Source organism: Ictalurus punctatus, chromosome 25 (genome assembly GCF_001660625.3).
Source record: "Ictalurus punctatus breed USDA103 chromosome 25, Coco_2.0, whole genome shotgun sequence".
Lineage (NCBI taxonomy): Eukaryota > Metazoa > Chordata > Actinopteri > Siluriformes > Ictaluridae > Ictalurus > Ictalurus punctatus.
Genome location: NC_030440.2, coordinates 18,230,789 through 18,245,788, shown reverse-complemented (window position 1 = coordinate 18,245,788; position 15,000 = coordinate 18,230,789). Strand labels below are relative to the sequence as shown.

The window sequence follows — 15,000 nt, the reverse complement described above, 5'->3', positions numbered from 1 at the left end:
TATAATCATCACCATCATCATCAACACCATCATCATCTTCATCTTCATCATCTTCATCATCTTCATCTTCATCTTCTTCATCTTCATCATCACCATCATCATCATCATCACCATCATCATCATCATCTTCATCATCACCATCATCATCATCATCATCACCATCATCATCACCATCTTCATCATCATCATCATCATCATCACCATCATCATCACCATCTTCATCATCATCACCATCATCATCACCACCACCATCATCACCATCATCATCACCACTATAATCATCACCATCATCATCAACATCATCATCTTCATCTTCATCATCTTCATCATCATCATCTTCATCATCTTCATCTTCATCTTCTTCATTTTCATCATCATCATCATCATCATCACCATAATCATCACTATCATCACCATCACCATCACCATCATCATCATCAGCAGCAGCAGCAGCAGCAGCAGCAGCAGCACAATGCATTATGGAAACATTTCTTTCTATCGATTCAGTTTAATTTTATGTGTATAGTGCTTTTAACAGTGGACATCGTCTCATCGATCCCTGATTCGAGTTAAATGAAGTAAAACCCAAAGTGAAAATAATAAGTGAACATTAGCTCTAATACTCATGCACTGATTAGGATTAATTACTGATTAGGATTAATTACTGATTAGGATTAATTACTGATTAGGATTAATTACTGTCATCTGATTGGGATGAGAAATGAAAGTCATGCTGACGTCATCACTCTAGTCTGCTACTGTATCTATATCTATCAATGATCATGAAAAGTACAACTAAAGTGCATGAAAAACTATATTTTTTAAATAATGAAAAACACCATGATCACCTATGATAAATTTGCAACTGTAATATTTAAATATATATATATATATATATATATATATATATATATATATAATAAACTAGGCATTAATGTTTTTAAATGATATACTATAAAACTGCTCCTATAACACAATGTGTCTATAATGTTTTTGCATTTTTTATATTTATGCATCATTAGAATCCTTTTCCCTAAAACAAAACATATAACAGATATAGAAGCAATGCAAAACTCACACCGGTCTCATATGCCACTCCAGTTTTTTATTTAGTCTATTGCCTTATTTGTGAAGAGGTGGCAGATGTACTGTAGACACTGTAGGTGCAGATGTTTATTGTGGAAAGTGAAAAACAACAACAGAAACGAGTGAGAACAAGAACCATAAACGAAACACCAGAGACTAGCAAAGCGTGCCGGCTGGGCTACACACGACAACACACGAACATGGCAACAACAACAACACAAGCTTCACAAACTCGAACTTTAACAGTAGATTAAAAGGTAACACCGGAAACAGGTGTGAGTGAACATGTGACTAGGTCATGTGACGTGCAAGGTCATGTAGTCAAGTGTTCCTCTGATACTTTAATCATTCATTTATTATGTGTGTATTTCAACAGTGTAGATTTCATTCCAACACGGATAAAGATAAATTTTTAAAAAAATGCATATTAAGGAACGAATTAAGAATAAATCATCTGTAAATAATGAAATTATAACTAAATCATGTGGGTTTTAAATTACGTGGCTGGCGAGTGAACGTGTAAGGGTTGACAGTGTGAGAGAACAATTCCACGGGACATGTGATTAAAGTCATTAGAGTTAAACGTGTCATTAAAGTGTTCTGCATGGAGGTAAAGGGATCATGCTGGGAGAAAATCATACCTGTTCGGACACCACCTGCGGTCCTGTGCTGCAGTTTTGTTGTGCCTTTGCCCCTGAACACACTGCACCACCGGCCCACGTACATGATTATGGAATATTTTCCTCAAGGTTTCAGTGACACACAAAATGATGACTCGGATGTTCTCGCCCGTGAGAGACGGAGCAGGGGAACAGTCGGCACCCCGAACCCCAGCGCGGTTCATGTTTACACACAACATGCCATCGGACTCCGCTGAACATGAGAGACTTTTATAGGCCCCTATAAATAACTCCATCATGTCTTTACACTCATCAGACACTCTGCACACGCCCAGAAGAGTACTGAACTTTATTTACTAACTGTACATTCTGTATAGGAGTCAAAACCTGGCTTTAAATGTAGAAGGAAAGAGTGCGGGAAGAGTTCATTAAATAACTAAGGGGGAACATGTGATCTCAGTGACTTTCACCGTGGCATGATTGTTGGTGACAGACATGCTGGTTTCTATAACGTAGCATTCTCTAGAGTTTACTCAGGATGGCAAAACATCCAGTAAGGGTAGTTCTGGCTCGAGCTGACAGTAAGGATACAGTAACTCAGAGAACCAATCTGGACAGCTGTGGTGAGCAGAAAAGCATCTCAGAATGCACAACATGTCGAACCTTGAGGCAGGTGGGCTACAAAAGTGGAAGACCATGTCGGGTTCCACTTCTGTCAGCAAAGAACTGAAAGCTGAGGCTGCAGTGTGCAGAGGCTCATCAAAACGTAGCCTGGTCTGATGAATCTCAGTTCCTGCTGATGCACACAGATGGTCGGGTCAGAATTTGGCACTAACAGCATGAATCCATGGACCCAGCTGCCTTGTGTCAGCAGTCCAGGCTGGTGTAATGCTGTGGGGAATGTTTTCTTGGCACACTTTAGACTCATTAATACCAATCAATCATGCCACAGCGTATTTGAGTATTGTTGCTGACCATGTGCACCCCGTCACAATTTATCATCTTCTACTTCCACCATGTCACACCGCAGAAATCATCTCAGACTGCTTTCATGAACATGACAATGGGTTCAGTGTTCTTCAGTGGCCTTCCCAGTCACGGGATCTGAATCCAATAGAACACCTCTGGGATGTGGTAGAACAGGAGATTCACTCTTCATGCAGTCATGTCAACGTGGACCAGAATCTCAAAGGAACGTTTCCAGCGTCTTGTGGTATCCATGGCGTGAAGAACTGAGGCTGTTTGGAGAGCAAAGGGAGGCCCTAACCAGTGTTAGTTACTACTGTACGATATATATAAATGTATATTTGTTAATAAACAAATATTAAAACAACACTGAAAGTGTAAACTATAATACTGCTTAAAAAGCATTTATATGATTACTAAACTAAAACTCAATATAATATACAAATATTTACAGTATATATAAAAACATGTCCTATATATACACTTAAAAAAGCTGGTTACATTTTATTAAAATAAACCATATATAAAGCCATTAAGCCTATTAAAAAAAAAAAAAGTAAGTATGTAATTTATGTAGCAACATTTGTACAATATATGCAAAATATGCAAACAATGCCAAGTATACACTAGTCATACACACAACTAGTTCTGAATGAGACGCGTATGTAGTTATGTACAGTCTTATTTGCATATCATTTGCATACATTGTACTAAAATGTCTCTCAACAGCTCAGGTTTGGTTTGATCATGAGTAAGGATTCTAAAAAGTAGGCTATAGTGACACGGCAGGGATCGGATATATTTGTCTTCTTTACATTATGTTCCTTTTCCGTAGGTGCAGTGGGTGCCAATACTTTCCCGCAGAAGAACAGGTGGACTACATTCAGTAGGCTAAGTGTACAGCTAGATGAACACCTACGGTGGGTGGAGCTTATAAAACGTGCGCGTGTACAGTAACTGCAAGGAAATCATGTGTACATTAGTACGTGGTCACGCTTCAAATTTATTTTAAAACTCAAAACTTTTGAAAATATATTTTATTTCCATTATATTTGAGTCTCGCTCAATATTGTTTGGAATTTAGTTCATGGCTTGAAAGAAAAAATCAAACAAAAAAAAAAGCGCACATAGGCTACTGTACTGTATATTGTATAAATGTGTAATAAAAGCTACTTCCTTTTACCATATATGGTCACTCATTTCCTTATATGGCGTCCCTAAAGACACGCCTACACCAGGGCATCTCTCATTTCTGTGCGTGGAATCAAAGACACGCCCACATTTCCTTATAAGGACTCATAAGGCGCTGAGACAGTCCTTCTGCAGAAACACAAACTTGTTGTGTATTTTCGTTAGTGTTTATTTATTTAGTGTTCCGGTCTTCTCTACTTGCCTGATGATGATGATGATGATGATGAAGAAGAAAAAGATGATGATGATGATGATGATGACGACGTCGACGATGACGAACGCGAGAGCGAGCGCGAGGACGCCGTGGCTGACTGACGCGCGAGCCGCTCTGATCCGCTCCGCTCCGCTCCGCGCGCGCGCTCCTGTGGCATGCGGTCTCCATGGAGACGGCTTTAGTTGGTGCAGTGCGTTTGAAGCGAGTGGGTTGTTTCTGCTGCTGCTGCTGCTCGGGCTAAGCGGCGATTTTCACCGCTGAGAAAAACAACAACAACGGGTTCTCCTTCTTTTTTTTTTTTTTTTTTTTTTTTTAACACAGGAAAGACGTTATATTAGTGTTAATATTAATATTTAGGCGTTCGGTTGGAGTTATCGGTGGTCGCGTGACGTTTTAGTCTCAATTAATAGAGCAGCAGCATCGGTATATCTCTCGGTTGTAATATATATACATATATAGAGAGTCTCTCTCTCTCTATATATAGTCTATATATATAGTCTATATATAGTCTATATATAGTATATATATATATATATATATATATATATATATATATATATATATATATATATATATATATTGCATTACTAGCTAGGTGAGCTAAATAGTTAGCAAGCTAGTTATCTACCTATATATGTAACATCTTGACAATCTTTTTGGACATGATCATTCCTGTCCTGGTGAGATTTTAGACTTCACCTGACCTGGAAATGATGAGATAGATAGAAACATTCTCATAAGGATTTTCTGCCTATTGAACAGCTATTGCAATGGGAAAGCAGCCTCCTGTCATCCATCCAAAGTTCAATCATCTGCTCATCATTTGCTCCTCTGAAGGAATTCCTGTTCCAGGCTTGAGATATGACTGTAACTCTAACCATTAAATGCTTTTTAAACATTTACTTTTATTTTTGAAGCACCCCAGCATCCGAGGAGCATGTTTCTGAACTTCTAGTTCCTCGGTTAACCTGAAGGAGTTTTATTTTTGGCCGTGGGAGTAAGAGAAATCATCGTTCTGACTCAAGGAGCCCGGAGAAGATGCTCGAGGTGTGACGAGGGGAGAAGGAGACATTGAAAACAGAGCAGATGTTCATCAGCAAGATGACCCTGAGCCAGTCTGGTGTGTTTGGACAAATCGATGACCTGCAGGACCTGACGTTCATCGAGAGACCCATACGCAGGAGTCTGAAGGTATTCCTGCAACCTTTTCTGCCATGCTTGGATTTTTCATGTATATATAATGTGTGTGTGTGTTTGTATATATGTATGTGAGGAGTGTTAAAGGATGCCACCTATACGTCCTGCATGCATGCCATTATCATGTGCTTCATTCGTGTCCGATATGCACCAGAAATGTGTGTGTATGTGTGTGTGTGTGTGTGTGTTTTGATGAGTGCATGTTCTGGAGACACAGGATGACATGGGGGTTGCCCACAACGCTTCACCGAGTGACGCACTTTCTGACAGCTTTCTGCATCACCGCTGCCACTCCTCCTCACTCTCCTCATCCTTCCAGCGTTTAAATCCCACCCAAACCCCTGGACATCCTGCCAGATCCGGTCAGTCCTGCTCTGCTCGCAGAAACCGGATTTAGGACGAGGTTCCTCTCGTTTATGGGATGAGTAGTCTCATCACGTTCTGCGTGAGGAGGCATTCGTAATACGTATGCAAAGGGAGGAGGAGGAGGAAAAGGAGGAGGAGGAGGAGGAGGAGGAGAAGGAGGCGCTGGGGTTCTCTGAGCATCCTTTTTTGGGAGGGAGGTTCCACGGTCGAAGTGCCTCGGCTAATGAGAGAAGCCCTGGAGTAATAGACTCTCCACCCCCGCGGCTACCGGCCCACGCACTCCTTTCTCTCTCTTTCTTCCCCCGCAGTCCATCGTGCATCGCATCCTCATATCCTCACCATCCTCGCATGAAAATCCCCCTCACATATTCGGCTGAGTCATCTGTAAGCAGTAAATCCACCACCTGGCCGTCTGGTTATTATATATACTAGAGATGGCGTGATAACTCTCATTCTTTTCCGATACCAATACTGAAACCTGGAGTATCAACTAATATCAGTACTGATACTGAAACCTGGAGTATCCACTAATATCAGTACTGATACTGAAACCTGGAGTATCCACCGATACTGATACTGAAACCTGGAGTATCCACTAATATCAGTACTGATACTGAAACCTGGAGTATCCACTAATATCAGTACTGATACTGAAACCTGGAGTATCCACTATACCACTTATCCTACACAGGAGCCTGGAGTCTATCCCAGGGAACTTGGGACACAAGGCGGGTTACACCGACAGTATTCCGATATTGAAACCTTGAGTATGAACCAATACCAATACCAACACCAGTCTGATTTTTCTTTAAAACTAAGCTTTTTTTTTTTAAAGCGCTTCATGTATAAGTACAGGAAAAATACACTTTTATATTGCATATATAACAACTATAATACGTATAAAATATAAATAAAATAAACCTAACAAAAAATACAGTCAAGCCTCTTTATAGTGCCCTCCACTAGTATTGGCATCCTTGGTAAATATGAGCAATGAAGGCTGTTTTAAATTGTCTTTATTCTTTAACCTTTTTTTTTTTTTTTTTTTTACAAAAATACTCTGCTCTTATGGATATCAAACAATTGCAAACACAACACAGGTTTACAAAAATATATATTTGTTAAATACAGGTGTGCAACAATTATTGGCACGCTTTTAGTCAGTACTTTGTGCTAGCTCCCTTTGCCAAGATAACAGCTCTGAGTCTTCTCCTATAACGCCTGATGAGGTTGGAGAATACATGGCGAGGGATCTGAGAGCGTTCCTCCATACAGAATCTCTCCAGATCCTTCACATCTCGAGGTCCACACTGGTGGAGTCTCCTCTTCAGTTCACCCCACAGGTTCTCTATGGGGTTCAGGTCAGGGGACTGGGATGGTCAGGGCAGGACCTTGATTTTGTTGTCAGTAAACCATTTCTGTGTTGATGTTGATGATGTTTTGGATCATCGTCCTGCTGGAAGATCCAACCACGGCCCATTTGAATATCATTTAATATCTGTTGATATGTGATGGAGTCCATGATGCCATGTATCCTAACAAAATGTCCAGGTCCTCTGCAGAAAAACAGCCCAAAACATTAAAGATCCACCTCCATATTTAACCGTGGACATTAGGTACTTTTCCATACGGCTACCTCTCTGTGTACCAAAACCACCTCTGTGTTTATTACCAAAAAGCTCTATTCTGGTTTCATTTGACCGTAGAACCCGATCCCATTTGAAGTTCCAGTAGTGTCTGCACACTGAAGACGCTCGAGTTTGTTTTTGGATGAGAGTAGAGGCTTTTTTCTTGAACCCCTTCCAAACAGCTTGTGGTGATGTCGGTGACTTCAGATTGTAGATTTGGAGACTTTCTGACCCCAAGACACAACTAACTTCTGCAGTTCTCCAGCTGTGATCCTTGGAGATGTTTTATCCACTCGAACCGTCCTCTTCACAGTGCGTTGAGACGATACAGACACACGTCCAATTCCAGGTCGATTCATAACATTTCCAGTCGACTGGAACTTCTTAATTATTGCCCTAATGGTGAAATGGACATTTTCAACGCTTGTGCTATTTTCTTATAGACACGCCCCATTGTGTGAAGCTCAACAACCTTTTGCCGCACATCACAGCTATATTCCTCGCTCTCACCCATCGTTATGAATGACTAAGGGAATTTGGCCTATGTGTTACCTCATATTTATTCCCCGTGAAACAGGAAGTCATGCTTGAACAATTTCCTGTTCCTATTCACCCAGTTGTACTAAAAAAAATTAAAATATCATTTGGAATATACTTCAAATATATTTTTCTCGTATGACTCATAGGCATGCCAATAATTGTTGCAGACCTATATTTAGCAAAGATATATATTTTTTTGATAAACCTGTGTTTACAATTGTTTGATATTCATGACAGCAGAGTATTTTTGTGGATTTTTTTAACAAAAGATCAAAATGTTAAACAATAAAGACAAATTTTTCCACAGCCTTCTTTGCTCATATTTACAGAGGGTGCCAATATTAGTGGAGGGCGCTGTATGTAAACATTTCCAGTTCCAAAAAAAAAACATCTTTCACAAGTCTAATTCCACTCTCAGTCATTTGTCACAGGGTTGGATCGATTTCAATCCTTGTTTCTTTGATATCCAATCCAGCGTTTTTGCGGATATATCTTCGTCCTGTAAGCTCCGGCTGCTTTACAGAATGTATATATTAATATATTGTATGTATTTTGTGTGATGTTCCAGACTGCAGAGGAGATCGAGAAGTTAACTGTAGATGAAGATCTGAATGATATCGAGCGAGCGGTCTACCTCCTCAGGTAAATAAAACACCTTAGCTTGTACATCGCGATGACAGAATATAGGTTTAGTAACACTGGTTTTAGCTGCATCATGTCTCAGTTGTTATGTCTTTTAGCTATTCAATCATAGCTATTAGACATGTCTCAATCTTGATTTTTTCCCCATATCCCTACTGCTGTACTTTAATGTAGTGAGTATCTCCATCTCTCTCTCTCTCTCTCTCTCTCTCTCTCTCTCTCTCTCTATATATATATATATATATATATATATATATATATATATATATATATATATATATATATATATATATAAATATTCATCCAAACCTCAACATCTCAAACACAAGTCCTATAAATAACGATAACTAATTAAAATCAGTCTTGTGAGTGGAAAATTCAGGAATAAAATACCCGCCAGCCTTAATATAAACACGCACAAAAAAATGTAGATAATAAAAAAGATGTGCCTTACACAGAATAGTGGGAGGGGTGTACTCTACATGTTTTACAAGAGTTAAGCAGGTCCACTGCTGCAAAACAGTTTGAAAACCCTTGTCCTAGTTGATACATACTGCCACGCAGTTTACCCTTTAAATTCATTAAAGTTAGTCAAAGAAAAATAAATAAAATATCAGAAAAGTAGATACTTTTATATATACTATATATTATATTTAATTTAATGTTATTTTTAATCTTTATTTGTTTTTAAAAGTAAAGTATAAATGTCTGATATTACATTAAAATGACATTAAAATTGTGTATGGTTAAATTTTTTTAGATATGTTATTTGTTTCAGAATTTTACATTGTTTTATGGGGAAAAAAAAAATCATTTTAATTTTAGTTTTATTTTCCAGCAGAAAATACCTAGCATATCGTAAAATCCCATAAATGCTTTTTTTTAATCCAAAATTTTCACCACCGAAACAATAAAAATAGAATAGAATTGATCGTGAAAGTAGTCAAATAGTTAGCGTTATAGCACGTGAACCACTTCTCCAGCATGGATTGTATCGAGTCCAGCTGATGTCATCGCTCGTGTACCTGCCTCATGTATAATCCAGCTAGCGACCTCTCGTTCGTGTCTTTAGGCGAGTTAACAATCTGCTCATCTCCGGATGATGACCGGACTTCTGAAAGCAAGCCTTCTTAATCCTCAGTGTTACTGACACTCAGACGCACAGGTACAACAACCATCCATCGCTATCTGATGGAGGATTTCAGTCGATTAAAGTTGGATGGCTGTGATCTGATTACCAGATTGGATTATACTTTTATCAGATATCCTTAAAACCCCCGGAGCATCAGGAACGTCTGGTTAAAAAGCTCTCAGATACCTCTAATACAATCACACACAGGATCGCTCATCAATTTTGCAAGAACAAAGGGCGTAATTAGCATTAACAAGTCTGAAACGCCATTCGATGACATCTTCAACGTTTTATTTTCCACAGCGGGTCTGAGCGGGAGTTACAACTTTTTGAACCTGTAGTGGCACTTTGTTAGCAAAACATTAGCAAAGTTATATACAGTGATGCATATTGTGTATCGTGAATATGTCTTTAAGTTAAGTAGTGCGATGTCTTATGTTCTGGAAATATTCATTTTCAATGGCTTCAGTTATTTTGTAACTTCTATGGTGAGTTAGTTAGTTAGTTAGTTAGTTAGTTAGTTAGCTAGTTGAGTTTCTAATGTAGCACAGAAGCATAAACAAAGATATGTTTGAACAAACAAAACTGATAGGGAACATAGAAAACCGACAGCAAACAAACGAACCATCTTAGTACTGTGTTGCAACACTGAGACGTCTATGGAAAGAAGTAATTATCTCTAATCCCTCCCTCCATAAATGTTCTCTGGGATTCGAGTCTTGGTCATGCAGGACCTTCTTGAGTTATTGTGGCTGTAAGTTTAGGACGGTTGTCTTGTCGAAACGTCCATCGTCTCCCCAGAGCCAGTTTACTAGCAGATAAGATCCGATTCATTGACGCTTCCTTCGATGACGTGTCATGCCTCAGTACTGTTTATAGAGAAGCAGCTCCCACCAGATCGTGATGCTTCCACCACCGTGCTTCACTGCGTGTACGGTGGTGTTCTTGGGATTATACACACGGCCTTTATTTCTCCAACATAACCAGCTGAATTATTGCGAAAGAGTTTTTATTATTGTTTCTGACCAGAGGATATTTCTCCAACAAGAGTTCTGATTTATCTAAATGTGGTGCAGGAACTGAGATGATTGTGGTGCAGTCTGCTGCTTATTGTATATACTGTATACATATATATACTATTTAATTCTTTAACTGATTATACTGAGTGTTAAAGCCCAGCGTTCTATAATCAGTTTGTCAGACTTGCTGCTAGAAACAACACAGTGAGCTTATTCACTGCTGCCACAGTCTGAGCTCAGAATATATGTATATATGTGCCAGAAATCACCCAATGTCATCCTTTTTTGTTGGCAGATCTCCATGATTCTCTTTAAACTACAAAGCTATGTAGCGTTCCTTCCCTGTGCTAATTAAGTTCCAGAGTCGTTCCACACCTCGACTCCCTCGGGCAGCAAACTAGTTCTCAGAACAGTTTAATTGCCCCTGCTGGCTGTCACGGCTGCTTAAAAGCAGGCTGCCAGCAGATCTGGGAGATGACAGATAGGAGAGAGAGATGTTTGTTAAGCCGTAGAGAGATGCACAGAGGATGCATATCTTTCCAATCCCCATTTCCTTAGACAGACTGGTGCATGTATGGATATCCAGTAGGCACTGATTCTACATCACGCTGTTGCAGGAAAATAATCACCAGCAGGGTGGTGTGACGAAGCAGAGCTACCGTTTCCACCCTGAAGTTGATTATTTCCTATAACAGCAAAACGCCGCATTATTCCTCTTATACCACAGCAATTCGCCAACAATTACAACAATCCTTAAAGAACAATACGTCGTCATTTTTTTTTTTATCCGTTTATAGTTATGTTTATATGTTTATACGTACGTTTTAGCAGCGATACACAGCGGTTGAAGTTAATGAGGCCAAAGAAATTCAAATTCAGCTCGTCATGTTAGCGAAAACTTGTCTGTCCTGTAGATTTACAGCTAGTTGCAAAGCGCTGACACTGGAGACTCCTTCTGCAAATGTTAAATACAGAAAACCCTCACCATGTCATCGAGTACGCATGCTTTTTAGAGGAGCATCTGCCGTACATGTCCGTGTGAAGCGATCAGGTGTAGAACAAGCGCATTAATATAAACCCGTGATGTAGAGCACGGTATACTGGTGTAGCCAGGCATGACCTTGTAATGCTCCCTTTACTCGTCAGACCTATCTACAAACGCGGGTGCTTGTCTTTTTACTTTCTGGCTCATTTGTAGGCAGAATAAAGTGCACGCTTTGAGAATGAGATTAGGTTACAGGACCCCCGATCACCCGGTGTTGATCTGACTAAGTGACCCCTTAGACACCAGCTGCTCTGCTCTGCCCGGTCCGGACTGCCTCTGTTCACTACTCCCGAAACAGAAAACGACAACGATCGTACTGAGAAGGTGCACACACCGTGACCACATGACCTTCTCGCTTTCTGACAGACCTGGCAGCAAGCACAGCACATTCTTAGTTATTAAATATCCTTCTGCCAACAAAGGGCACCGGAGGACACGCCGTGAGTGTAAAGGTAATGAATACCTCAGAGCGAAAGCGCAGTGAGGAAGTGCAGGACGCAGGGTAGCTGGGCCTCACCAACATCTTAAAATGACCTGAAAACCAAAAAGTTCCAAAAAGGACATGTGTTTGTTTGTTTGTTGTTTTTTTAAAAACATTTTTACAGTCTATGCTTGGGAAACAAGGTCTCCGTGGTGCGCGCGCATTTCTGATTCACTCTCTGCAACGCACTTTTGTATCAGCGTGTATCACCTTTGTATCTTTGTATCCCGTTCCCTCTCCCAATCTTTACAATATATCTTACACTAGAAGTGGTTCTGTACATCATAAACACACACACATACACACACACACACACACACACACGCACTGTGTGCACTTACAGTTCAGTAATTGGCCTCAAATCAAGATCTTTGCAGAATATTTGTAAACCAGCCCTAAAAAAGTCCTCACGCAGACTCGATTGTTTTCGCCACGGACTCGTTCCGAAGTTATCCCTGATTATACCCCTGGCAAACCTGAGAGGAATTCTGAGCAGCTTAAAGACTAATGATCAATACAAACGGTGCAGACATACTGTACATTAATTTTATATTCAGATCTGTTGTTATCGATGCAGAGTGATACCTGGTGAACTCTGTGTCCACACGGTCGCTTGTGGGCGTGGCCTGCCCAGCACTTGTGAGAAAAGGTTGTAGCTATCTACAGCTTCCAGAGTAAACCAGTTAAACACAAATCAAACCGGTGTGAAAACTGGATGTTTGATTTACGTTACACCAATGAGACCCCAACAATCTCTTCTACTTTCTTCCGGAGTTTTATTTTTCTTATTAATGTCTCGGTACACATTTAGCGAGAGGGATATGACCCCACAAGATGAACCCATGGTTATAGGTTTTTCTTCCATGTTTGTGCGCCATACCGTACATGCACGTTGAATGTTGTTTCTGTGTTGTTGTCCCGTGTTGTGATCAGCTCTGGGCAGGACGTCCAGAGAGCCAGTGTGATTGTGAACCTGCCAAACCTGGTGCGTCAGAACCCAGCGGAGACCTTCAGAAGAGTGGTGCCAAAAGTCAGGGTAGGAGAAAATCCTGCTGTGTTTCATTCTTCTCAGCCCTGACAATCAGAACATGATCCACATGATCCATATGATATCACCCACAGCGTCTCCTAGCAATAAGCCAAGGCGACCAGACTAAACTTCACAGCCGGATCTTTTTCCTCTGCTCCCTCACAGGAAGTGCTGCACGTGGCCGGAGCGGATATGCAGCTCGCCGCAGCAGGCTCTTTCCTCACCGTTCTCCAGGATGACATCGTCCTCATCCAGACGCACACACACTCAATCCTGCAGATCGTCCTCCTCAACTCAGACCACCGGGACACAGGTCAGAGACGGCTGCACTAAAACAGGATCGGAAACTAAACGTGTAATTGTAGACCGTTCAGATAAATGATACATTTAATCTAATCTAATCCTAGGCTCATAATAGCAAGTGACAAAGCGTCAGGTGACCGTTCTACGTACGTGCGAAACACGGATACACAATTTCAAAACAGTCGGCTCGAACGATTCCTCTGACCAGTCCTGTGGTGCGTGCGGTTCACACTCTCAACTTTTGTTGGAGGTTAATTTAATGTCAGTTAAAATGCATATATTTTCTTAACATTACTTAACAAGATGGCGTTTTTTCTTTGTTTTCAAAAGAGCATCCGTTAAGGAGTAAAGATTTCCCCAAGGAGTCGGATGCAAACGTGGACAAACTTTTATTTTTTTAACTAAAACACAAAACGTAGATGAGTCAAGACAATCTTAACGGAGACACACTGTTCATTAAAACACAAAAACAGTGTTGGGCAACAAAACAATGTAGGGGACTTAGGAGTCCCTCCGGGATTTTGTGATTTTGCAACACGAAATCAAACAAACTCCACAGTATTCGGAGGCGCGTGCAATTTTTCAAAATTACTGCAGATAGAGATTCAAATATTGAATAGGGTTGCCCTCTGGCGGTTTGGAGGGGAACTGTGCATGGCAGGCGTACACTGTATGAGATGATGCCAATAAGAATTTTACAGAGGGCAGATTCCTAAACTGGACGAGTACAACGCAGGCTACACACGAAGGCTACTCCTGAAAAATGGGGCGGTTCCCACTTTGCTCGGACAATCCTGCGCTTCTGAATCAGAACCTGTGAGTTTTGTGTTGCGGCTCAGTTGTAGACCTCTGCTAACGTGCTAGCAAAAGTTTGCTAAGTTGCCTCAATTTTTTAAGTGTTTGTTTGTATGTTGGTGGTCTGACAGAGATGTTGATTGTAGCTGCTGTTGGGATTGTATCTTGAAACGGTTTATATCAATCAAATCACAAGAATCCCAGCTTTCCAAAGATATATCGCATGAGTACCTACGTACACACAGAAGCTGTGTACAGCATGGTTTTGCAGTTAACAACGCATTGGAATTTACATCGTATCTGATAGATGAGAGAGTTACAATATAAAAACTTACCGCTCTTAACGTTCTGCTCAAGCCGTGTTTGCAAACTTGCTTCCGCTTTTCTGAATCGGGCTCGAACTGTTGCTTAGGAGCTTAGAATCGCTTTAGAAGCTTTGGAGGCTGCAGCTAACGCTAAAGTGTACGCTAAAGTCAAGGGGCGTTATATTTCCGACACACGCTTGAGCTTTGTGGCCAATCACAATGCAACAGGTCAGCTGGCCAATCAGAGCACTCTGGGCTTTTCGGAATTAGGGACTTTGGAGACATCAAGAGTTTCAGGCAGCCTGGGAATAGAGGAACTGCAATACTGTACAGTATGAGACAAATAATGTGTTTTTTGAACATTAAAGCATGCGAACCTATTCTATTACACCCAATAAACAACATCATTAACGTTTAAAAATCAGGATATGACCCCTTTA

At 40.5% G+C, this 15,000-nt stretch overlaps 2 protein-coding genes across 3 annotated transcripts in view; one reads left to right on the top strand and one right to left on the bottom strand.

The window, feature by feature from the left end:
* The window catches only part of LOC108257617 (ankyrin repeat and SOCS box protein 2), an 11,451-nt gene extending 8,538 nt beyond the window's left edge, over nucleotides 1–2,913 (bottom strand). For both annotated transcript variants that reach the window (XM_017455526.3, XM_047151031.2), the window contains exon 1: nucleotides 1,728–2,913. The gene's annotated coding sequence lies outside the window, so the exon portion shown is untranslated. The remainder of the gene's footprint in view (nucleotides 1–1,727) is intronic.
* A 1,740-nt stretch (nucleotides 2,914–4,653) lies between these two features.
* ppp4r4 (protein phosphatase 4, regulatory subunit 4) overlaps nucleotides 4,654–15,000 on the top strand; it is a 28,003-nt gene continuing 17,656 nt past the window's right edge. The window contains exons 1-4 of the mRNA XM_017456511.3: nucleotides 4,654–5,268; nucleotides 8,377–8,450; nucleotides 13,061–13,163; nucleotides 13,323–13,470. Coding sequence (XP_017312000.1) covers nucleotides 5,164–5,268; nucleotides 8,377–8,450; nucleotides 13,061–13,163; nucleotides 13,323–13,470 — 430 coding nt within the window. The 5' untranslated portion in view covers nucleotides 4,654–5,163. The remainder of the gene's footprint in view (nucleotides 5,269–8,376; nucleotides 8,451–13,060; nucleotides 13,164–13,322; nucleotides 13,471–15,000) is intronic.